Source organism: Orbicella faveolata, unplaced genomic scaffold (assembly GCF_042242905.1).
Source record: "Orbicella faveolata isolate gen_17 unplaced genomic scaffold, um_ofav_v1 contig_47, whole genome shotgun sequence".
Classification (NCBI taxonomy): domain Eukaryota; kingdom Metazoa; phylum Cnidaria; class Anthozoa; order Scleractinia; family Merulinidae; genus Orbicella; species Orbicella faveolata.
The window spans coordinates 20,510,629-20,536,358 of NW_028301577.1; the positions used below are offsets into that span (position 1 = coordinate 20,510,629).

The 25,730-nt window shown below is 38.7% G+C and overlaps 1 protein-coding gene and 1 long non-coding RNA gene across 2 annotated transcripts; one reads left to right on the forward strand and one right to left on the reverse strand.

Moving 5' to 3' along the window:
- Positions 1 to 5,680: 5,680 nt before the first annotated feature.
- On the reverse strand, positions 5,681 to 13,160 carry LOC110047692 (uncharacterized). The gene is made up of 4 exons (XR_016204371.1): positions 13,085 to 13,160; positions 12,907 to 12,994; positions 11,648 to 11,739; positions 5,681 to 6,378 (listed from the first exon to the last, which is right to left on the reverse strand). It is a non-coding gene; the product is annotated as an uncharacterized LOC110047692 (long non-coding RNA).
- A 3,468-nt stretch (positions 13,161 to 16,628) lies between these two features.
- On the forward strand, positions 16,629 to 20,818 carry LOC149097535 (putative skeletal organic matrix protein 5). The gene is made up of 4 exons (XM_089280513.1): positions 16,629 to 16,902; positions 17,988 to 18,024; positions 19,035 to 19,173; positions 20,050 to 20,818. The coding sequence occupies exons 1-4, from the start codon at positions 16,671 to 16,673 to the stop codon at positions 20,566 to 20,568; spliced, it is 927 nt and encodes a 308-aa protein (XP_089136639.1). The 5' UTR covers positions 16,629 to 16,670; the 3' UTR covers positions 20,569 to 20,818.
- Positions 20,819 to 25,730: the final 4,912 nt, after the last annotated feature.

Sequence of the window (25,730 nt, forward strand, 5' to 3'; positions counted from 1 at the left end):
TAAGCTTCGGCCACGCCCAGATTGGTTTCTTTTAGGGGTTAAATTCAAAATTTGCGACGAGCATCCCCATCCACTCCATATGGGAGTCCCCACCCCGGGAGAGATAGCAAGTTACGAGCTGTTTTTGGTGTGCAGATTATGCAAATAATATGCAAGTGAGGGGTCGGTCTCTCATCCGTTACCTTTCTGTACTATATATTTCCGCTGACCAGTTAATAAAACGTAATAATTCCATGCACGAGCAGACATCTTGGGCGCATATATCGTTTTAGATCTTACGTTACTACGTGTGTTGTGCTAAAAATCGGCGATCTGTCGTCGGTGCCTCTCAAACATTATTTGGTCTTTCTACTTTCCATTTTAAGGCCAAAAGAGGTAATTTTCTGTGTTACGAACAAACAAGAACTAGGAAACTTGTAAATTTGTGCCGCGACACCTTCAGTTATGTTTTGCAGAGTGTGATTTCACATTGGTTTACGTGAGGGGGGAGGGTACGTATACGTACGTAGGTACAGACGGACAATTACGCGACAACCAAAATTGTTATCAAATTTTCTAAGCAATGGGGCTGCGCGCTCGTGCTCGTGTGTTATTGGTCTAGTTGTCAAACATAGGGCTACAGAAGTAGAAAATCGATTTTTCTTATTTTTCGTCCACAAAATAGCCCCTAGACATGGAACATGATATACTTTTTTGACTTCGATCTAGAAAAACGATTTTCGCCCCGACCATTGCCAAAGTGGCCGAACGCAAAGGCTGAGGCCCCGCCCACACCACGCCAGAGGAATTTGAAAACGAAGCCGTTTCACTCTGAAATCGCATCAAATGTTTTTATTCCACGCTATGCTGGAGGAAGGCAACTTTATTTCTGCAGTTAGGCCTATCGTCCACACTAATCCGTCACGTAAACGGAGCTTTTTGAAAACGCTCTTCAAACCGGAGGAAATTGAAAACGCCGGGTTTTCTTTTTCGCATAGACGAAAACCATTTTGAAAACGATGGCGTCTCGATAATGCGATTTCCCTGACAATGTTTTCCTCAAACATTGTTGCGTTTTTAAATTCCTACCCGGCGTAGTGTGGATGGCAAAAATTTGATGCGTTTCCAGGTGAAACCTTCCTCATCAAATTCTTCCGGCGTAATGTAGATAGGGCCATGTTTCTACGGGTAGGTCTACCGTCCACACAAATCCGTCACGAAAACAGATTGGAAAGGCGCGCTATACTATGAATTTGTTTTGATTCCAGTTTGTGAGCAAAAATTTTAATTTATTGGCCACAATATACTAAGGCCCCTTCCACACTTATCCGGATATTTTCGAATCCACTTTTTCTTTCCAGATTCAAAAATTTCCCCGTCCACCGTAGCAGAAATATCCGGATTCGCAGCCGAATTCGCCGGGTGCGTGTGGACGGAAGCCCTATCCGGAAAGAAAAAGTTGCGGATTAAAAAATATCCGGATACGTGTGGACGGGGCCTAAATTGACAAAACAAGATGGGGTGCTCACAAAAATTCTTCTAGCATGCATACATAAACGCACGACTTTTTTTTCTCCCTTTATGATTCGCTGAAAGAAAAAGCATGCAAACATGTCGCTTCTGTGCCGTGTTTGCCAGCGATTGGCTTGAGTTTCTAGTTCATATTCATAGAATTAATAGTTGAGTGTCGCACATTTCAAACTGTTTGTTGATGAGTGAAGACGTGTGGTCCGGCTGCAGGCCAATTTCACTCTTGAAGGAAGAAGTTGCTTGATGCTGGAATGACTTAACACTCGGAAAGAAGACCTTATTCTATATCAATCAAAGGTAAGCACTGCTCTTGGAAAACAATCCCCTAATTTTGTTTGGAAGGCCACACAAATACCAAACTGTTGCCCAAGCGAGTGAACACGTGGATTTGGTGTTCGTTTTGAAGCTCTTTGAGGTTCGTCGCATCTTGAAACAAAACAGCAAAGTGGTATCTTAAATTCTGTGTTTCGTTTGCAATATTCAATTCAAGAGCGGCCAGTTTGAATGGTTATGCGGCCAAAGCTAATGCTTTGTAATAGTTTGCTGAAATTTCGGAAGTTTGGTGTTGTTATGCGCCTGAAAGAAACGTTGAAATCAAGATTCGAGGTTTAAACTGAATACATTCGACTATTTCATCATACTTTACCTGTTAAATTAAAAGGCAAAAACGCGCGCTAAAATTTTAAAATTGTCACGAACCATGTGGATTCTAAAGTCCACTCCTATTGAGATAATTATTTCCTTTGCCTTGCAAAGTTTTTCGTTCTTTTGTTTAGTTTCTTTGCACGTGGAGTGTACGTTATTATACTATGACTGAACTGTCATATTTTGGCTTTTGTTATTTGCCAGTTTAGCATTTGTAGTGTCTACTGAAGCTTTCATACATGCACCGCTTTAGAATATTTCTACATTTGCTGATCTTGGACTTTTACAATTCTTTTTGCAGGCGATCAAGAAAGCTACTTCTGGCACGTAGGAAGTTGGAGAAGTGGACAAACTTGAATCACCAAACAAGGAAGAATTCTTCAAAGATAAGAACTTTGAAATTGTCAGATAACTAGTTAACTAAAAATGGTGGCTGAACAGTGTTCAAATTTGCTGAAATCTGTTTCAGGTCAAGGAATAGCTGCACACTGATTGTCTGGATCGGATAAAAAAGGATTTTATTTAGAAACTGGAAAATGGTAGAAAGTACTTCAATTTGCAATTGCACACTTAATTGTCTGGAGTGGAGGGAAAAAAATGTGTTAATTTAGAGACTGGAAAATGGAACAGAGTATTTTTGTTTGCAAGTAAAAACTTTTACTCTTGGGTCATCAATTCGCATGCTAATTGTCTGGATTGGAGGAAAAAGGCTCAATTAGAGACTGGGAAATAGAACAACAAAGTACTTTAATCTAAAACGCGGTTTAAATATCAGCCACCATTTGCCGATTCTTTTGCAGACATTATTGCGAACTTGATAGCGTTCGCTTAGCTTTTGTCAACCGTTTGTAAATTTTGATTTAGTTCACCTCATGCGGAGAACATTCTTGATTGTCTTGATTCAGTTTCATAAATAATTGGACCTCAAATACTGATAAAATTTCATAACACATTAGATTTTTGTCAACTTTTGGAAAAACGAGTTTACGATTGTTTAGCGTTGTTTAATTTTCTCAAGATCTTTTCGTCATGTCTGCAAAACAGTCGGTGCTTAAAACGTTACTATAACTGTAGTTGACAAGAGAATATGGGCTTTTTGATTTAAAGAATGTATAGATTTCTCCAAATCGATAGCACGTCTTAGTTTTTCAGTTTTGTTTTGGTGGAACCCTGACTGACTATCTGAACGCTAAACGCACGACACGAAACCATCTATCGATGATGTCGATAATTACTTTGCTCAACACGTTGATTTATATCAGTACAAACTACTTGTGGCGACTGACTCTGAAAGGCTGGTTCACTATCTTAAAACAATACAACAAAATCAACCAACGGACTTGACCTGAAACAGGACCTATTGATATTTTCTAATTATATACGAATCAAAACTGACAACAACTTACTTTACCACTGTTTCCAAACCTCAAGCGACAGGCGACAGGCGACAAATACAACGCTGAAACGTACACATCATTCAGACAAATAACTTTACAGAACTATGCTGGCAGGGTTCCAACCATTTATTTACAAAAACAAATTTCCTTTTAAAACGCAAGAGAGAAGTATAGTTTCCATTTTGGCTTGTTTTTGTTTGGTAAACGTCTAGGCGGAGAACGTTTCTAGATGCCCATGTTCTCTTGACAAATATTGAGTGCTTGTTACAAAACCCTGATGCCTGGCTCGTGAAATATTGCGATTAAGAGGTCTAGATAAAGCTAGGCAGTATTTCGAGTTTTCGAGCTATACGGACCACAAGACCGCACAATAAACAATAGAAGTAACCGCATTGTTTTGACAATTTTGTTTATTTAAAAATTTTCCAGTAAAGAAACAACCTGGAATTATTAAGTTAGCTTTTTTATAATTTGCTTGTTTCATGTCCAAAATTTAGTCAGGACTTTCAGCTTTTTTACTGTGCAGGTCAAAAAACTACTCAACAAAATTCGCTGATAAGTAATTACAAAACAATTTTTCTTTTCGCTCACTGTTGACTTTTCAATTTGTGAAAAGTAAAACCCGAAATTATTAATTCGACTTCACAATTGTCTTGTTTATCTCCAAAATTTTAAATTAAGATTGCCTTCTGCTATACACAGCCAAAATAAAGAACTTTGCAATATTTTTTATCTGATTTAAAAACGTTTTGTTTTAGTTAGCAAATCAACAGTCTTTTGGAGAAAATCTGCAATTTAAGTTTGCTTTTCGTTTCGTTGGCAAATCAAGTCTTTTGAAAGAAAAATTGCAATGAGCAACTTGACTTTACAATTGTATTGTTTACCTTCACAATGTTAAATTAAAATGCGATTTGGAGCTGTTTTGTGAGTGAAGAAACAAAAGAACATCGCAAATTTCAACCACCTTCTTTTCATTGTGGTCCGTATAACCTTTATTTATTTAATCAAATATTCGAGTTTAATAAGGCTGGGGTTAAACTCGCAGAATATAATCGCATCTCTTTAATCAGGCACTTGGGTTTTATGACAAGTCAGTGTTTGAAACGATTTACATGTAAATGGATGAGGATCTTTTACTGCCGGCGCTCGTTGTAACACAGGACACTGCATGAACACAACTACAAAAATAAAATTATAAGACATTACGTTGAGCTTATTTCTATATTGAAATTGTCTGTATTGCTCCAAAACTTCATAAATGTTGTTGCACTTTGGTCAGGACAGCTACATTTCTTGACGTTGTTAGCAAAACAATAGTTGAAATTGTCGATATTGCTCCAAAACTTCGTAACTGTCATTGCACATTGGTTGATACGGGTACATTTTTTGACGTTCTTAGCGAAAACAACAGTTGAGATTGTTTGTATTACTTCAAAACTTAACTGTTTTTGCAGATTGGTTAGGACAGGTTCATTTCTTAACGTCCTTATTAAAACAACAGTTTAAATTGTGTGCATTACTCCAAAACTTCATAGCTGTTGTTACAGATTGTTTAGGACGGGTACATTTGTAAGCTGTTTTTGATTTCATTTGTCCTGTGTTACAAACGAGAATCGGTGGAAAAAGGTTTTTATCCGAAACATCATCTCGTGCAAAAGAGTTGGAAAAAACAAAGTTGTCTCGGAGAGATTTAATCATTTAGTAACGAAGTTAAAACATCGTTTTCGGATTTTTAACGGGTAGGAAACAAAATTGGTGTTTTACACTTTTTTGCACCAGGTGATGTTCAAATAATTTTTGGCGGGAAATTGTAAGGGAAGCCATTTTGAATTTTTTGCCGAGAAAGTTGTCAGGGGAAACGCTGTGCAAATGTTTCCAAATTTTCCCGCCAAAAGTCTTAGTATATATAGGGGACATTTTTTCTTCACACCTCTTTAATTATTTAATTGGTTTCTATCAAGTAATTAACTTATAATTAGAGAATACTTGAGGCGAATAAAGTGATTTTCACCCTAATACTTGATTGTGATTATTGAAATACTTTAAAGATAATAAAGATTACAATGAAAACTGTTTATTATATTGACTAGTAATTACAGTCTAACAAACAACATCAAGTAGAGCAGACACAAGGCAAAAATATATTTTATTGTTGGTTATTTCTTTAAGTTTAATATTACTAACTAAGAAATTACTTTTTTTAAAAAAAAACGGCGCATGCGTATTTTGAGCGCCCGTATTTTTTCTAAGTCTTTTGGCGGGAAAAATAAATTTTTAAACAGATGTTATTTACAGCAACTACAGCGAATTTTTTTTTAAAAAAACTGGCGCATGCGTATTTTGAGCGCCCGTATTTTTTCTAAGTCTTTTGGCGGGAAAACTAAACACGATCAAACCGATGCTAACAAGGCAACAACTTTTACGAAAAAATGACATGACACTGGCTTATAAAATTTGTGTTTTACTTTTACAATAAATTTCTGGCAAAGTTTTGTTTTCACAGAATTTAACATTGCACTTGCATCTCAATTGCATCAACGAAAATTACGCCTCTTTCTTACTGCCGTACGGATCAGTCTTACCGTCCACGTTTGAACACTGATAATAAATTGATCGTAAATTTTGCCTTTCCCAGACAATTCGGCATGGTAATAACGGTGCTTGACTTGTGAAACTGATTGACTCTAGTACGGAAAAGGAATTCTTAGCTCTGATTCTTCTCGGATAATCTTGAAACAAATTAAGTTTTCTGTTCTACCTCTAACTAAATCTTGGATCTGTCAATCCTGACTTGCAGCACATTCACTGTACATAGCCATCCAGCAACCTGCATGAAAATAAAGCAAAATGAGAATCAATAAATGCAACTTCACAACAACAACAAAAGCAATATCTCAAAAAAATCAACTTCATCAAAGAGAAAATAACATTGCTGTCGGCACGAGAGCGTTGCGTTGCGTTACAACCAAGGTAACGTAGACAAGCGTGACAAGCGTGACACCCGAAGTAACATTCGAAGTAACGTAACGTGCCAGTCAAAGTGAACAAAGCATGAAAGTAAACAAAGCATGAATGTAAACAAAGCATGAAATCAACGGCTGGCTAGCTAACTTTAAAAATACGAAAAAAAATTAAATGAAATAAAAACTACAGGCAAGTTTGTGATTGCCCTCAGGTGCAAAAAAAAGAGAAAAGACTGAGTTACTAAGAAAAACAAAACAAAAAAAAGCAATGCAACACAAAAAGAAATCAATCTATAACTGATTGTACCTTGGGATTTCAGATATCAAACCTGCTTTCTGTGCGAAGAAAAACTAGAAATTTAGGTGTTATTACATGTAGTTGATTCGAATCTTAACAAGTAATTTTTTGGCATGTTCATGACTAACTCATTATTTTGCTCCAAGCCAAAGCAACCTATTAAACTTTTTCCTGCTAAGATTTTTTCGGAATTAGTCAAATCTTCAACTGTCTCTGTCCTATTGAAATGCATCTGCCAAAAATTCAGCCAATTGATGTTGATCCAAAAGCCCAAGGCTATCATTTTCATCCTAATCCAAGAAATGCATTTTTCATTTAATAATATTTCCCATAGGGAGATGCACGAAAAAAATACACTGACTAGATAGAGGCCTAGAAAATCACAAACACAAAAGCCTCAAAACAATCATGCCTCAATATAACAAATATGAGCTTTAACACAAACATGATATCCATGGAAGAATTTTGTCTATTCAAGTGAAGGAGGAAAGTTCTTAAAAGTTCTTAAAAGTTCTTAGGAAAGGAAAGTTCTTAAAATTTGGTGAAGGACTTCCAAATTACCCATACATGTCCATGTAATAATTGTAAAAGGTACATGCAACTGAATCTTCTTTTATGAGTGCAGTTTGAATATTTATTTTCACACCAAAGAGGTACCAGGCTTTTAGCAGGAAGTAGCTCTTGCTCTTCAAAATAATTTCCAGTCAATAGCTTAAAATTAAATGTCTAGTTTTATAACTTTGAGGGTGATAATTTTAATTTTTTTAAAAATTAATTCTGAGAGTGCAAAGGACAAAGTGCAAAATGTTGAGTTGTATTTGAAAAGAGCTACACCTAATAGCGTCAAAGTTGAAAAGACTAGACTGCTCCCACTGGTTCTACTACGCTTACAGGAGAGAATATCAGAGCAAGCTTTCAACTGATCACTCATAGGGTGAGCGTTGAAACAAAATTGTTGAGGTTCACTTTGCTGGGATAAACGGAGATCACTAGTCAGCAAACAAGTGTTACTACACTGCATGTAAGTGTTGTTTGAGCATTTTTACAAAAATGAAGTGTCTCATTATAAACAGAGACAGCTCAATTGGTGTTTTCTGTCATTGCTTTATTTCTTTAGTATAATTTCTGCCCGGCAGGTATATTTTGCAGGGTGCAGGGTGCAGGTTGCAGGTTGAAATTTAACTATAACTGAAAAACCGCTGGCACTAAAAATAATTAATAACCTATATACTCCTCGGGGGTTCTTACATAAAGTAGTTCGCCTCTTTCACGTAGTGAAAACACGTTGTTATTAATATTTAGGCCTTCTTTGGCAATCTTCTAACTTGTTACGCCGTGTACAGAAACCAGAGACTTCGTACGCTTCCCAACATGTTTGTGATTGCACTTGGTTTGAGCGATGTTCTCATGTCCATCGAAAACACGATCGATCTGCTATAAGTACTTATCGATCGACACGCAGGGACTGGTGAAATCCCTTCAAAGCCATCTGGATGGCCACTCCACAGATGTCTTCATCGATTCCAGATATGGCTCGAGTCTTCCCTCAACAACAGAAGATTGCCATCACAAATGAAGCAAATAAATAAAGAAATGAAATAATATAAGATTTTAACCGACGGAATATACTAGCGCAAGCTCAGTATGCTTTCATTTTGGTACTCACTGGGAAGAAGCCAAATTCAGCAGATATTTCAGATGATATTTCAGATGTTTCTTCAAAAACAATAATTCATTGCAGGCTTAAAATCATTGAAATATACTCTCCTCCCATCGCTTTGGCCGGTTTGGCACTTAGGTGGAAGCCACCTTTCTGAGCAACTGTAAACAGCGTCATGTAACAGTCACGGTAATTCTACCAACTGTCTGTTCTTTCAAGTGCCAGCGGTTTTCCAGTTATAATTACATTTCAACCTGCAACCTGCACCCTGCACCCTGCAAAATATACCTGCCAATTTCTGCCTCCATAACAAATATAATGTATTTTATCGAAGCATTCGCTAGGTTGAGAACTTGTTTATTTGCATGGCTATGTGTTTTGCGGCAATCTTGCAATACTTGTCATTTTAGTGCAGTTTTAACTCTACTGTTATTAACAATGGTCTCTGTGCAGCCATATTTACTGCATACAAATACCTTGTCTCCATTACAATTGTCTGAGTCACAGGGCATGTTAAATTTGGGTTAAATTTGTCAAATTCTGAGGCAAAAATTGGAAAGCCAGCTTACTGTCATCAACCTGTGCATCTGTTCTCTGAAAAAGCATGCTGTTTCAGCCAATCAGAGTGCACATTATATGGAGACTTTATTATAAAAGGGTTTACTAACAGTTCCACTGCTAGAAAATACTGTAATTTCTGCAATTAAAGTTGAAAAGATTTCAAACCACCAAATACTATTAAGTTTTGCATGTATAAACTGAGAAGAATGTCACTACCAAACAATCTAGAGACATAATAACGCCATCACATCAGGTCATCCACACCGGTAAAATTTGTACACGGTCGCGTTAGGATATTTGGAATCTGTTTAAGGAGCAATATACCTATATCTTCCTTACTTTTTTATGGAAATGTCTTAACTGAACAGGAACAGCACATATCCAATGTGCTCCTGACAAAGTAAATGCCAAGGAGAAGTTGACTGTTTTAAAACATTTCTTATCCAAACCCTAACATTTCAAATGTTATCAGTAACACTTTTTCAGTTCTGTGTAGAGTCTGTCCAGAGATCATGGGAAATGATTGGCGACAAAAAAATTTTGCATCAAAATTTCAAGCTTGATTTGGACACAAATACAAGAAAATGAAAGGTATATTTCTCTGCAGTTTATACAGTGTATATATGGTCTTTCATATATTCACTTGTATTCTGCACCATCTACGGGTATATTATGAACTCACAATGTGACCAGTTCCCAGTTGGCTTAATAGCTCAGTTGGTGGAGCACCGCGCCGGTATCGCAGAGGTAAGGGGTTCGAATCCTGTTCAGGCCTGAATTTTATTCAGGCTTTAATTTCACAACTGCTTAAGTTGTGTGTATAACTGCTATGATCAATCATATCTTTATATCTTTCTCTGCAATTCAAATATATGATCTTTCATATATTCACTTGTATAGGTCATTTACATTTGTTTTAAGGTTTTTACTACATACAGTGGGACTCAGCTTTGACTTGGAAAGAAGTTTTACTCTGGAATGTTGACAAGACATATGAAGCTGCCCAGCTTCTATTTCAGTAACTGTTCAAACTTGGCAAAAAAAATCCCTGAACTTCAGATGAAGGGAAAGCCATAATGTCACACTCAGCAGTCTAAGTCTGATGACTGCAGAGCCCCATAGGTAAGAATTTGCTTTAGAAAGTCTGAATGAGAAAGGGAACTTAAGAGAAAGAACTGAATGTCTTAAGCATTTCTTTTGATTTGCTTCCAAGCTTACTCGTCATCTAGACAAAATTAAGCTCATCACTAGAATTTCAATTTCTTAACAGGATAGAATTTATAATCAAGGACTTGAAAAACGAGGAAATAACTATTTTTAACAATGTTGATCTCTTCTTGATTCTGAAAAGTGCCCAGAAAATATGACAAAATACTATAAGAACCATTTTTAAAATAAGGAACTTTTTTTATCATTTTATGTTCACAAATCGCAGATGACTTATGTACATTGTGGTACCAAATGACAGATGTTTGTGGAGTATGGTGTACTTACTATTTTATGCAACCATGGGCTACATTCTAAATGGCATACCAACTAGCAAAACACTTCAAATTTGAATGAGTGATGTACTCTAAAATAATGTTGTTTATGCTTTGTAATTGGAATTATTATCATATGATAGTTTACAAAAATCACAAAATAGCTACTGTTGTGAAAGTCACAAAACAATTTCTGTCGATCAATCCATAAGTAAACAAGACTCAACAATGTTCTTGTTGTTTTTTCTAAACAATGTTCCATGCATAATCCAAACTCTGTGTTAAGAATCAATTGATAGAATAGAAAATACACATCCTGTAGTACACATAACTTTTGTAAAAAGCTCACCATAGCGTAGCTGTAATTTAATAATTTGACTTGCATGGTGCAGCATGCTTTCACTTATGGCTTAATTGGGGCAGATAGTCATGACAAACGAGCATTTTCTTTGTTCTTTTATCACCACACATGCATGTAGTTCAGAAAAGATTCAAATTTTTTAAGAGTCAAAACGATTAAAAAATTTCGACTTATAATTTGTCATCTACAACAAGAAGCTACATTGCAATTGTGTAATCTGTTCTTCAGGAAATGTAAGCTCAACTACCCATACATGCACATCAGATGACAAACTATATCATAGCAAAAAATGGATCATGCAAATACAATGTGGGTAAAAAGTATCTGTTCACTTTCTCACTCAGAATTCTCTGCTGTAAACCATGTCAGTTTCTATAAATTAAAGCATTTTGTTGCACCCTGAATCATTACCAAATGTTACACAGATTTGCAAAACCAACTGTCTAGTAACTGATCCAATGACAGAAATCTTTGCTATCAAACCAAATCACTCGGGAGTAAATCATGTTACATGTATGTGGAAAAAAGTTCAACAGGAAGTGAAGGGCAGAAACACCGAAGGAGTGAAATTTGCTCCCAAACTCACAACGTGAAAAATTAATAAGCAGTAATTTGAGTTACTAATGAACTTGAACCACAACCTAAAAAGTGCATTCTAGCACCTCAAAGGGGTGCTTTTCAAAATTCTGACCAGAATCCCCATTAAACTGATAAGGAGGCTCCCTGGTGTGGCCTTAAGTTTAGAATGTGTAAGTAATCAACATATACATACCTCATCAATACAGGGCATCTGAAGCTGTTCAGTCTTCTCTCTCAAACAGAGTTTATTGATTCTACATGTAGCATTCCATGCTTGATATTTCTCTGAAGAAAGAAAAACACTAATGTAACTATATTATATATTAATAAATGCTGGGTAAGATTTTAGTTAGTATTTGTCATTCATAATCATTTGTTTCTTATTAGATGCCCATGTATAGTTATAAATATAAACACATATCTATATGAGGAAGCGCAATTTCTTTTGTATCACTTGCATTTGGCAATCCTGGAGTGTAAAAAAGTTGCATTCTTTGATGTTCATTAGGGCAGTAAACCTTGTTAGCTTTGTGTGTTACATGCTATTGCCCAATTCAGATCAAGTGGCTTTCTTTTATTCACTAGTCGCTTATTCACTAGTCCCCTATTAGTAGAGGGTTTTTTATCCTCGGCTAGAATGTATTTGACACATTAATAAAGTTATTGATTGATTGATTGATTGACTACATGTACCGGTATTTCAGAGAGGGTCAGGACAAACTGCAGATTGCAAACTGGGTACAAAATGCAGACTGCAGACCAGGTACAAAATGCAGACTGCAGACCGGGTACAGGTTTTTGACCAGCCCCAGCCCTGGATTATCCAGGAGTATCTCAAATAAAGACCTAATCACCAAGTCTCCCACATTTCCCAGACAATACAATGAAGCAAAGCGCATAAAATACATTTTTCAGACATATCTTGGGTGACTTTTGGTGTTTTTGTTGGAAATATTTTTTGGATATTTTGACGGATACTTGTGGTTGAATTGGCCATGGTCTACTTTAACCAGCCAAGAAGGTAAAATTGCCGATTTCCCAGGTTTCAATTTTGTTTTTCAGTTTGGCATCTCTGCTAGTCTACATTTTGTATCCATTCTGCAGCCTCCAGTCTGCAATCTGCATTTTGTACTGACCGATTTCTGAGGATACACGGTTACGGACAAATTACAGAAATTACTTAGACAAAGTTTAAAGGTTTTTCGACGGGATGTATAAATGTGAGTTGGTTAATGGTAAGGAATGTACATTCAAGGTTAAAGATAATATGGAAACAAAAATTGATACATCAGGGTTTTAAATTTGCCGCCATTTCGCTGCCAAATGCAAAAACTCGCCAACAAATTACAGCAGGGAGCGATACAAGAAATATAACGTGAAGCTCCTTTGTAAGATATACCCGCACTAAAAATAAATTTGTTCGAGTCAAATCAGTAATACAAGACAACCTACCTGCGTATAAACAACACAATAAGCATGCAATATGGCGGCTTCGGCGTCGACTTCTCGATATTCCCACACTCCATTCTTTTTCTCTGATCTAGAATTCAGAAAACACCACCAAATTACAATATGTCTTACATAAGTTAATAAGAAAAGAAAAGAAAGCAAAGAAAGCTCATTTAATTACCAGGAAGTTGAAAATCGTAGCCAAATAACCTTCTCTACATGTAGCACGTGGAAAAAATTTCTCAAATTAAACGATTGATAGGCATTGTGGGATATTTCTTCTTTACCGTCCCCTCCCCTCCTTCAACGCAATTAAATTCCGAGAAAAACAAAATAAAATTAAATTCACATTTTCCACGAAAATTCGGGTGCACCCCCGCATTCTTTAACGTGTTCAGAGAGTGTTTCCAGTTCTGGTAAACAAATCGTAGGGAGGAAATGGAAAGAAAGCTATAGCTACAGATAAAAGGACTGGTTACAGTGTAATTGGCAGTACAGTGGACTAATCTCACACATGATAATCAAATATCAGAGGCAATAGAGATAACTAGATTGAAATTGAACGCCAGTTCTAAATATTAGGGAAAAGGGGGACAAGGAATAACTCGCGCCGGTTATGAGTAGTTCTGCCCTAAAGATAGGACTTCGGGAACGAGGTTGCACAAACTCCCAGGGATTGAGGGGGGTGGGGTTGTGAGAGGGGCAAGGACTTGTTGTTATGCTTAGTTGCTCCTTCTACCCTCCCCTCCCGCCCCTCACTCTCTGTCCCCTTCGCTCCTCTGTGAAGCGTAGAGCACTGCCACAATGTTCCTTCTTCCAATTTGTTCCATTTTAGACCTATCTGCCGCAGTTCTTGTTCGGTTGACCTTCTGCAGTTTTTTGCTTTTGTACTTCCTCGCTTTCTTTCGTTTCCAGAGGAGGGCCTGTCTGGAGACACTTTCCCGTTCCTTTCTCAATGCGTGGCCGATTCATTTCCATTTCTTCCTTCTAATTTGAGTATACAGAGAGCTACGATGAATGATAATCCGAGAATGTTCATTGCCGGTGTAGAAATTCAGACAACAATTGGCAAAAGTAGGGAAATATATTTCGGTAACAACTATACCATCATCAGACTAGAATATGCATACAAGATAGCTCTTAAATACAGTGTTAAAAACAATGAAGAGACGAAACGAAAAGAAATACTCAAGACAAAACGCAAAGATCTCTACTGGATTGGGGTACGGCATGTTCTTGTCTGACGGCGCACAGTTCGGCTTACCGAAATATAACTTCTAGTTTTGCCAATTGTTGTCTTAATTTTGACGCAATGAACATTCTCAGATTATCATTCATTCTCTTTGAGTGTTCTTTATACTAAAACTATCAGCTAGTACTGGGTAGTTTGAGTATCCTCTCCTCCTGTATTTTCCTCCGGAGATTTTAGCTGCTGATGGTTTCTGGCCATCTGACGCCAACTATTTAATGTAAATCCACCCCTGACCAGCTACGTTTTTCACCCAAATAATGTGCGAAACCGTGTAGGCTTATGCGGCGTGTTCGAGTGATTTGGTATAAATAAAATCCTCACCCATCTGTAAAATTTACTTCGTTAGTTTTTTACATTGTTGGGATAATTTCAATTATTGAGAATGACACTGAACAACAATGTTAACAACAGAGCTGTAACATACGCCGGCCCTCGATGACGAACGTTTGTTTGTGTGATGAGCCATTTGTCTGGCGACAGAAACCGATCGCGCTTAATTATATAAACGCCGAATATTGGCTGCGCGGTTTAACTACTAAATGATAAGGAATGGACTACAAATCTATGATATTTCAAGCCCAGAAAGGGTAAATTTGTTGTCAATGTTGTAGTTGTAGGCTGCAATGCAGGCAAACCACTTAGGCTCGATAACCAGCCACTGTATAGGAAAACGAATTCACGCTTCTTAAAACTGGTATTTCTTTAGTGATCGGAACTCAGGTAAAATACGTTATAGTGGGAATAGCGATATACATATTACATCCAGAGAACAAAATAAGGAACGTTAATGAATACAAATGGTTTTCTCAAAAGGAAAAACAAAACAAAAAAGAAGATAGCCATCAAAATGTAGCATATAAAGAAAATGAGTTTTAACTCACTCTAAAAGATGCAGTTTTGCTTTGAGTTGTTCCATTTTTGGTTCTGCCTAGATGGAAATCACGCTCAATTATTACTATTATCGGAGTAGCAGTTAGAAAATATCCATTGTAAGGATGGCAAAGATGGAGAACGATATAAACCTTAACATGGATGAGTTTCACGACAGAAACGGAAAACATTGGGCTAAAGTTTTTGAGAATCTAAGCGCATGTGCTAGTCTATCACAGTGGATCTGACGGTAGAGGCTATTTTGGAAAATTAACGCTATTTCGAAGAACGACAAAAATATACGATTTGTGTTGTAGTGTAGCTTGTTCAAATGGCTCGTGAGTGAGCTGTATCTTGTGTGAGTTTACATTACAGCTCTGTTGCATTGACCCTTGAATTTAGAATATGACCTGACGACAACATTTTAACGACATTCATTCACAAGAAACCAAGGTAATATACATGGACTGAAATCACGTATGTATAGTTTTTGTTCGTGCATCAGAGAGCAGATCTGTTTTCAACACGTTTGAGGCCAATTTCCATCCTTGAGAGATTGGGGGAATTTTTTTTTGTTTAGAGAAAGAGGGAGTCTGGAAATTCCTTTTACTAATTTGCCCAATGGTTAAGTCTGCATACGAGCCAATAGCCCACCAGGCCGAAGCTTATCCCGGTTTCTGTCGCATGAAGCGACTAGGAGTATTTCTACTCCCCCATGGATGGAACGATAGAATGCTGGGTTACCCCCCAGCATTCAATTCGCCGTTACCCATTTATTCACCTAGGTGGAGAGAGGCACTGTGAGAGTCAGTCTTGTCCGAGAACAGAACACGATGCCTCCAGTCAGGGCTCTAACCCAGACCGCTAGATCCGGAGACGAGCGCATTATCCATGAGCCCAGCACCCTTCTTACTATATTTCAATTTAATTCTAAAAAATATTCTGCATATTCAACACCAGTCACTCTAAGGCCAGCAAAATATTCTTTAGGAATAACGATATCCATGCCAATCTATAACCTGGGTATAAAATTTAGAAGGGAAACAAACGGAAATGACAACAACTTGAGAGCAGAATTTTCTTCATTTAACTAGATGAGATAGCGTGACACGCAGATGAACCTGAACCTATGCCTTGACGAGACGTTAAGTACGTCAATTTTCAAGAAACCAAGGACGTGCAGTTAGTTAAAAGTATGAAAATATGTCTTTCCTGTGTAAGGGAGCAGATTATAATTAAAGGTCGGATTCCGTGAAACGTTTGGGTGTTTTAACAAATGGAAACCATTCTTTAGTCTCGATTCCAAAAGCCGCAACGTAAGAGTAGAATGTGTTTGTCTTTAGGAGGGAGTCACCCATACAAATGAAATGATCTAATCATGAGGATGGTAAAGGGTTTATGCCTGGCACGTGATAGGGGAAAAAATTAGTGGGTGAAGCATAAGCATCTAAGCCTGACTATCTAAACATTAAGATGAAGGACATTCACTCTGGTGGCTGTCATTCTATACTATCTGTTATTAGATTGTGATGATTATGCGAGCAGAAAAATGCTCATAAAAACACCTAAGCTGTTCAAGCAACACGCACTTAAAGAACTCGTCTGTGAAGTGGAGGTTGGATTTTTCTTCCCGCAGTCTTAAGGGATGAAGATGTTTGCGACAATAATTCTTCTGTCGCTTTCTTTAACTAGTATTTTCCATGGCCATGTGGTGAATGGAAAACGGAAATGCCACCCTTGTAAAGATCTTCAGCAGCTACGCGCGCTGTTAGACCAGGAAATTGCGGCAATAAACAAGAAGTTGGCGAGTGGAGGCAGTGGCGGAAGTGGAGGAAGTGGCGGAAGTGGCGGAGGTGGTGGAAGTGGATCCTCCTTAAGTGAGCTTTTACTCAGTGTATTTTTAAACGTAGATAAGCACGAAAACATCAATTATAGCCCCGAGAAAATCACACGACCGGAAAACCTCACAACGAATTACTTCTAACTGTTTGTGGTGCATCTAAACTGGTCTTATATCGCAACATCCGGCACAATACCCCCAGGGGGGGAGGTGTGGATAAAAGCCGGAAGTATATCGAGACATACAGCAAGAATGAACCAGATCGTGATTAAGCCAAACTATAAACGCGGGAGTACTCGTGAACAGTGATAAATAGCTAGCTTTTCCTGGGTCAAATTGTCTCCTGCCACACCGCTCCCCTCTCCCCGCTCCCACACCCCTGCCACTCTCCTGTTTCTTAATTTGTCCTTTGCCATTTCCGAGAAGTCATAATCTTAAGGAAGTTCGCGCGTAAATTTTCCAACATTGACTTTTTTTCTGAGACTTTAAACACTAAAAGATGATGAGTTAGTCATGTCAGAAATGTATAAAAAAAAAAAAAATGGGGGGTCACCGACTTCGTTTTGGAGAGAACATGCCTGGAAGAACTCCCTAAATCTGAAAAAATCGAGTTTCGTTGGCGAATAAGGCCACAGTGTCTGTAAGCCCAGGTGAAATGTTCTCTGCCAAATATTGTTTACGTAAACCTGTTAAGTGAATTTAGTCAACTGGTGAGGTTCCTTAAAGAACAAGTTCGCATTTAGCGACCATAGTTTCACGCGCCTTGCAGCCGTAAGATGGCAAGATTCGATGTCCCGTGGACAGAAACCTTGAAATTTTTTAACTTCCCACATTGAATTTTTGTTCATTTTTGGACAATGTGGATCTCATTGCAAATAAAATCTGTTTCTGGAAAGAAAAGTAGGGGTCACGGAACGTCCAAGATCGTTAAATCTAGGCAAAGCTATAGCAATGCCCTATCATTGCTCATTTTATTACTTAGAGCGTTCTCATGCATGACGTGGCGTGTGAATTTGCGTGCGCAGTAAGGTTGAGCAGAAATAATAAGCACGAACGTCCTTAAGTAAATCAAACGAGGATAAGCCATATATTAAAGTAACGCTTTCGTTTTCTCTCTTTTAGCATCAATTTCGTGCAAAGATATTCATGACAAGACGAAGTGAGTATTGCTGACCTACATACTCGTCCGTTGCTTGTTTTTGAACGTTTTGCGTTTTGCGGTTGAGAAAAAGGACTGTATGTTACCAATTTTGCAAGAACGGCTTTAAGAGTGTCAAGAGTTTAAACATACATCGCTTTCTAACTATCTTTCATAAGAGTACCGTTTCCGTGTGGCGATGCTCTTTTTATGAAATTATATGTCCACCTGTTTTTTCAGTCTGAGACATAAATTTCTTAATCGATTTGAACCGAAATTTCTTTAATTGTGAAATGATATAGCAGTAAATCTTTTAAGGGCCGACATCATTTAAATTTTTCACGTGATTGTCACTACCGGGGATGACAAAACTATTTCTTTCATTTGTAACTCTTACAACTTTAACTAACAAAATTATACATTTCTTGACCAAATTTGAGGCCTAAATTAACGGTCTTTCGCAGCAATTGCTAGCTTCAGCGTTCTTATGAAAAAATCTTCCTATAAAAGAAAGCATTTACAACTTTGCGCCTGGGTTTACACATATTCTTTGTCAGGTATACCAGGAGCCCATCACTGGGAGCGTGCAACTCCCATACTAAGCCTATGTCACGGCATTTTTATCGACCGGTCTATTTTAGGCTTCTTTTTCCGTGAAATGGGTCAGTTCCAGTCTACATGAGCGCGCATCGGTAAGGTAGAAAATGGCTTACCACACTAGAAGAGCCCATCACTGAAATGATGACTTCAGTTTAAAATTAAGTCCGTGCTTGTGGTTCATCACTGAGGTTCCTGCGGGGATCTGAATTCGAGGTAAATTCAAATTAAAAATAGATCGGTCTGTGAAAACACCGTGACAGGAATATGGGGTGGTCGCACGCTCCTAGTGATGGGCTCCTGAGTATAGCTCTTGAAGTATTTTCAAAGTTTTCAAGCTCATAAATCATGTCCTACCTTTCCAGAGCTTCATGATTCTTAGACTTTCTGGTTATTTTACTGCATTCAAATCTACTTTTCTTATGATCTTGCAGCGCTCAGGATGACAAAGCCTACGAGCTGACGATGCCGAATATTGGAAAAATCCCTGTTTATTGTCACATGAGTAACAGTGGTCTTGGTGAATGCGGCGGAGGGGGCTGGACTCTAGTGATGAAAATAGACGGCACTCAGGTACCATTACGAATTGCGAGCACGCCCTCTTTCCCTCGCCCCCTATTTTCCCCCGATTGGTTTTTTAGCCGAGCTATTTGACCCGTGGCCTCGTAACCTAGAACCCAGATCTCCCACAGCCAGGCAAACAGAGTGAGATTTGGGTACGAGATTGATGGCCTTGGATCGCGGCGATGGCAAATTGACGCTGGTAACGAAAATTGACGGCACTAATGTGCCATCCTGGATTAGCAGCATCTCTCTCTTTATCTTCCTCTCCTCCACCTTGCATACGGGTGGCGCGCCTGAAATTTAAATTGGCCAATCAGGATTCAGCAGGCGGAAAAACTTTATTGTCCTGACGTCAATGTAAGTTAACAGGAATAGCATTGAAATCAGGCAACTGTTCTCACTGGAGATGGCATTAAATATTCACGAAAAGGGATTTGCAATTCACAAAACAATATCAGATTATAAAAAGTGAAAAATATGAAACATTTTGTGTCTCCAAGCTTCCAATTCGGCGCCAAAAATGGGTCGCCGGCGTCCGGCATGGCAACTCGCTCGTAGTTCGTCAAGTGTCGCCAGGTAGGGTAATAGTTGTGTTATTTTGAAAAAAATATGCTGTTCCTGGTCAAATTAAACCCGGAATTCTCAAGTTAACTATTAGAAAAGGCCAAAGCACCTTAAGCTTTGCCTTTATTTTTGTCAGCTTCGAATGAAAAGGTTATTATCGTGACGTCATCGGTAGGACAGCTAAGTTTTGACTGCCGCTCGTTCTGCGGGCGCAGCCTCAGTATGCAGGGCAGTTTTAAAAGGTGTAAAAGCATGTATCATGAGGAGACCCAAGAAAATTTTCAGTCCCGCTCATTTTTTTCTATTCTCCCTTACACGCAGAAAACGTTTAATTACGATTCGACCTACTGGAGCGACAAAACTGGCTACGGGTCCTCGTCTGCGGGACAGGCACTCGACACGAATGAAGTCAAGTTGCCAACATACTGGAACACGCCCTTCACCAAGATCTGCCTCGGAATGAAGACCAACGATCAAATGAATTTCATACTCCTCCCCATGACTGCTGCCTCTCTTTACTCGGTGATTGCCGACGGACGACACCGCGGTACGTTCCTTGGACGAAACAAGTGGAAAACTCTGATTGGCTCAGCCGCCTCTTTGCAAAGCAACTGTAACAGGGAAGGCTTCAATAATATCGGAGCCGAAACTGCCCGCAGTAAGGCAAGAATCGGCATAATTGCCAATCAAGAAAATGACTGCAACACCCCTGATTCCAGGATTGGATTTGGGACGGGAGGATTATATGATGACTCAAACTCCTGTGGCAATGAGGCGACTTGGTCTCCGGACAATGGTGACAAGCATATTAAAGCTATGGGATACATTTTGGTCCAATAAAGAAATAAAGAACTGTTGGGGCTATGGGGCTTATATCGAGCCAATAAAGACTATTGGAATACTACTACTATTGGGCTGGTACAAATTGGTCCAGGGATTAGCAGCTACGATGCATCCATGCATCCAAAGTGGATCTTTATAAGACTTTTTAAAAATGACCATATTTAGTACAAAGAAGCATAGTGTTAAATTATGTGTTGATAACACAAATATGTTAAGGTGCTGATGAAATAAAGGTTTGAAAACCATGTTTCTTTCTTTCTTGTTTTGGAAATGGTATTTTTTCTTCTTTAGGAGTAAACTGGGAACAGCTATAAGAAAATGAAGTTGGGACGGCCGAAAATCATCTATTGTTAACAGGTCAGACCAAGATGTTACCACTAGCAATGGAAATGAGCGGAACTCTCTTAAGGACGTTCGCTTGAAAATTTTCCAACATTGATTTTTTTTTTCTGAGACTTTTACCGCTGTAAGGTGATGAGTTAGTTATGTCAAAAATGTAAAAAAGGATGAGGGGTCACTGACTTCGTTTTGGAGAGAACATGCCCGGACAGGAGCCATAATCGGGAACGGAGACCGTAAGCGTGCGCCATTTCTAGTATTGGGGTTGTCCCCATGATATGGGACAGGAGCCATAATCGGGGACGGAGACCGTAAGTCTTGGGATCCGCGCGTACCTATGATATGGGACAATTTTTCTATTTTTAGAACAAATTGCGCCATCCTGACGTCATATACCCGCGCGGATCCACGCACATGTCCGGGGTTCTCGCGTGGATGTTGTCACGTTGCATGATCAAATGGTGAGAGTTGAGAGATTCTCTTGCGTATTTTTCACAGCGATGGCAGGGAATAAGGCAGGGACTAAGAACCAGGGCGCTTATATGTAGTTTTATGCTCTGAGCCAACGGAAAAGGTGGGTTTTTCAGGGCCGAAAACAAGACTTCAATCTCGCGCTGGGAATGAATAATAAGATCTGCTCGCGCTAGTTGTAAGCTTACGCGTATGTTTTTGCGTTTGTTCTGACTTAAGAATATAGCAAGAAAACTCTCTACTCTGGTATCGAGTTAAAACTCCTTGTCTATTTTCATTTTCGCAGTGTAAAACTTCACCATGTTTATGTTGAAGAAACACACATGATGTTAGTAGCCTTTTTTTTGCGTTCGTGAAATTTGTTACAGCATCTCAGCACAAAAGATAACGAAAGAAATCTTTGTCAAGATTTGCTGACAATTGAAAAACCGACTCGGACTTGAAAGTGCACGAGCTGCAGTATGCAAATGAGCTAATTGTACGCGTCAGACTTTCCTTTCAAAAACTTTTGCAAACTCACCAAAGAAGCAGAAACAATAAGAAACCATCAAAACAGGTTTTGGTTATGATTAACCATTGTTCGAGAAACTCACAAATTAAGTCGATACCAGAGTAGAGAGTTTTCTTGCTATATTCTTAAGTCAGAACAAACGCAAAAACATACGCGTAAGCTTACAACTAGCGCGAGCGGATCTTATTATGCATTCCCAACGGGAGATTGAAGTCTTGTTTTCGACCCTGAAAAACCTACCTTTTCCCTTAGCTCGGAGCATAAAACTACATATAAGCGCCCTGGTTCGTATTCCCTGCCTTATTCTCTGCCATCGCTGTGAAAAATCTGCAAGAGAATCTCGCAATTCTCACCATTTGATCACGCAACGTGACAACATCCACGCGAGAGCCCCCGACATGTGCGTGGATCCGCGCGGATATATGACGTCAGGATGGCGCAATTTGTTCTAAAAATAGAAAAATTGTCCCGTATCATAGGTGCGCGCGGATCCCAAGACTTACGGTCTCCGTCCCCATTTATGGCTCCTGGCCCGGAACAACACCCTAAATCTGAAAAAATCGGGCTTCGTTAGCGAATAAGGCCTCAGTGTCTGTAAGGCCAAAAATATTGCAATTAGATCTTTGAAGTGAAATTTTCTCTGCCAAATATTGTTTAAGTGGACCTATTAAGTGAATTTAGCCAACTTGTGAGGTTCCTTAAAGAACAAGTTCGCATTTAGCGGCCATAGTTTCACGCGCTTTGCAGCCGTAAGATGGCAGGATTCGATGTCCCGTGGACAGAAATCTTGAAATTTGTTAACTTTCCACATTGAATTTTTGTTCATTTTTGGACAATGTGGAGGTATTTGTAGATAAAATCGATAGATAGATAGATAGATAGATAGATAGATAGATAGATAGATAGATGGATGGATGGATGGATGGATGGATGGATGGATGGATGGATGGATGGATGGATGGATAGATAGATAGTAGATAGATAGATAGTAGGGGTCACCCAACGTCCAAGATCGTTAAATCCGGGCAAAGCTATAGCAATGCTATATCATTGTTCGTTTTATTACTTAGCGCGCATTTTCATACATGACGTGGCGTGTGAATTTGCGTGCGCAGTAAGGATCGTCCCTAGTTTTCCTCTTTGAGAAATTTGTATGAGGACTGGTGACGGATCAAGCCCCTTTCAAACGAAACATACACTATTAAGCTTTTTTCATGCATTTGGTACATTTGGCGCTAAGGAAGATCGATTTGAATGTTAGGGGAGGGTTTGTGGTTTTGGACCTGTATAATCATGATTTGTTTCGTCTTCGTCAGATAAAGCTTCACAACAGAGGACCGTTGCGTTACATGACCGTGCGAACTCCTGAACTCCTCCATGTTACAATGAACAGCATCATTCTTTAAATCTGCCAAAAGAAAACTCAACAGACGAGCTTCAACTTCAGAGGAGTGATCTTCAAATACGTTAACAACACCCAGTAGTTTTATGAGTATTTTTCTGCTCGCAGTATCACAACCTAACGATTGACCGACATAAGGATTTCAGCTACCAGGGTAAATTTTTTGTTTTGGTTTCTTGAAAATTAAAGAACTTGGAATTTCGCCTGGGCACATTCATCGCTGGGGTCACTATCAGAGTTATCCAAGGTAATTAGTGACGAGGATTTTGTTCTCATTTCGTACTCACTTGCATTCGCTACCGTTTCGAATTTTTCCAAAGCTACGTACATACTGCATATCATTATTGCCTCATTTATCGTTTGTTGGCTCCGAAACAATTACTGATTGTCTACCCATCAGCCTTCGATCCCTTCGTTATTCACCCACAAGACGTAAAACAGGAAATATGCTGACAACTTAAGAGAAACCAACTAGTTCCTCCTGTTCTTTTCCAAAAAAACAAAACATAGATAGGGAAAAAAATTTCCTTTGATACTAAATCCCCTCTACACTGTTAACGCGCTGACGGGAGATCATATCTGCTCTGTTACGCTGAAAAGGCATATTGCCAATAGTTTGTTGTCGTGCTTCTCATGATATGCCGTTAACTCAGGCAAAATATCTCATTTATATCTCAGCTGGAATAGTGATATGTTTATTATATCCTGAGAACAAACTGATTACGAAACAAAACAAAACAAAAGAGAAGATATACGTCAAAATGTAGCAAATAAAGAAAATGAGTTTTAACTCATTCTAAAAGATGCAGTTTTGCTTTGAGTTGTTCTATTTTTAGTTCTGCCTGAATGGAAATCGCGCTCAATTATTACTATTATCGGAGCAGCAGTTAGAGAATGTCCATTGTAAGAACTGCTAAAGGATGGCAACGATGGAGAACGATATAAACCTTGGATGAGTTTCACGATAGAAACTGAAAACATTGGGCCAAATTGTTTGAGAATCTGAGCGCGCTAGTGCGCCAGTCTGCCACAGTGGATCTGACGGCGGAGCCTATTTTGGAAAATTAACACTATTTCGAATAATGACAAAAAACAATATACGATTTGTGTTGTAGTGTAGCCGGTGTTCAAATGGCTCTTGAGTGAGCTGTATCTTGTGTGAGTTTACATTACAGCTTTGTTGCATTGACCCTGAGTTTAGAATATGCCCTGAGTTTAGAATATTACCTGACGACAACATTTTAACAACATTCATTCACAAGAAACCAAGGTAATATACATGGACAGGAATCACATATGTATGCTTTTTGTTTGTGCATCAGAGGGCAGATCTGTTTTCAACACGTTTGAGGCCAATTTCCATCCTTGAGAGATTGGAGGATTTTTTTTGTTTAGAGCCAGAGGGAGTCTGGAAGTTCCTTTTATTAAGTCTGCACAAGAGCTAAGAGGCCCATCAGGCCAGAGCTTATCCCGGTTTCAATTCTGTAGCATGAAGCGACTAGGAGTCAGTTCTACTCCTTCCCGGATGGAATGCTAGTCCATCACATGCTTACCCACCGCATTCAATTTGCCGTTACCCATTTATACCCCTGCGTAGAGAGGGGCACTGCGAGAGTAAAGTGTCTTGTCCAAGAACACAACACAATGCCTCCAGTCAAGGCTCTAACCCAGACTGCTCGATCCGGAGACGAGCTTATTAACCGTGAGCCCAGCGAGGTTCCCTCTACTTTCAAATTTAATTCAAAAAAAAAAAAAATTCTGCATATTTAACACCAGCCACTCTAAGGCCAGCAAAATATTCTTTAGGAATAACGATATCCATGCCAGTTTGTATCTTGGGTGAAAAAATTTAGAAGGGAAACAAACGTAAATGACAACAACTTAAGAGCAGAATTTTCTTCATTTAACTAGATGAGGAAGCGTGACACGCAGATGAACCTGAAACTATGCCTTGACGAAACGTTAAATACGTCAATTTTCTAGAAATTAACCAAGGACGTGCAGTTAAGGATGGAAATATGTCTCTCCTGTGTAAGAGAGCAGATTGTAATTAGAGGTCAGATTCCGTGAAACTCTTGGGTGTTTTGACAAACCCAAACCATTCTTTAATCTCGATTCCAAAAGCAGCCAACGCGTTGCCGTTAGCGTAGAATGTGGTTGTCGTTAGGAGGGGGTCACCCATAATAAATGAAATGATCTAACAATGAGGATGGGAAAGGGTTATGCCTAGCACGTGATAAAGAAGAAATTTAGTGTGTGAAGCATGCATGAGCAACTAAGCAATTGTTTCTGATTCTCTGTACATTATAATGAGAGAAATTCACACTGGTGGCTGTCATTCTATACTATCTGTTAATAGATTGTGATGACCATCCGAGCAGAAAAATGCTCATAAAAAGACTCTGACTGGTTAAACAGCACGCACTTGAAGAAATT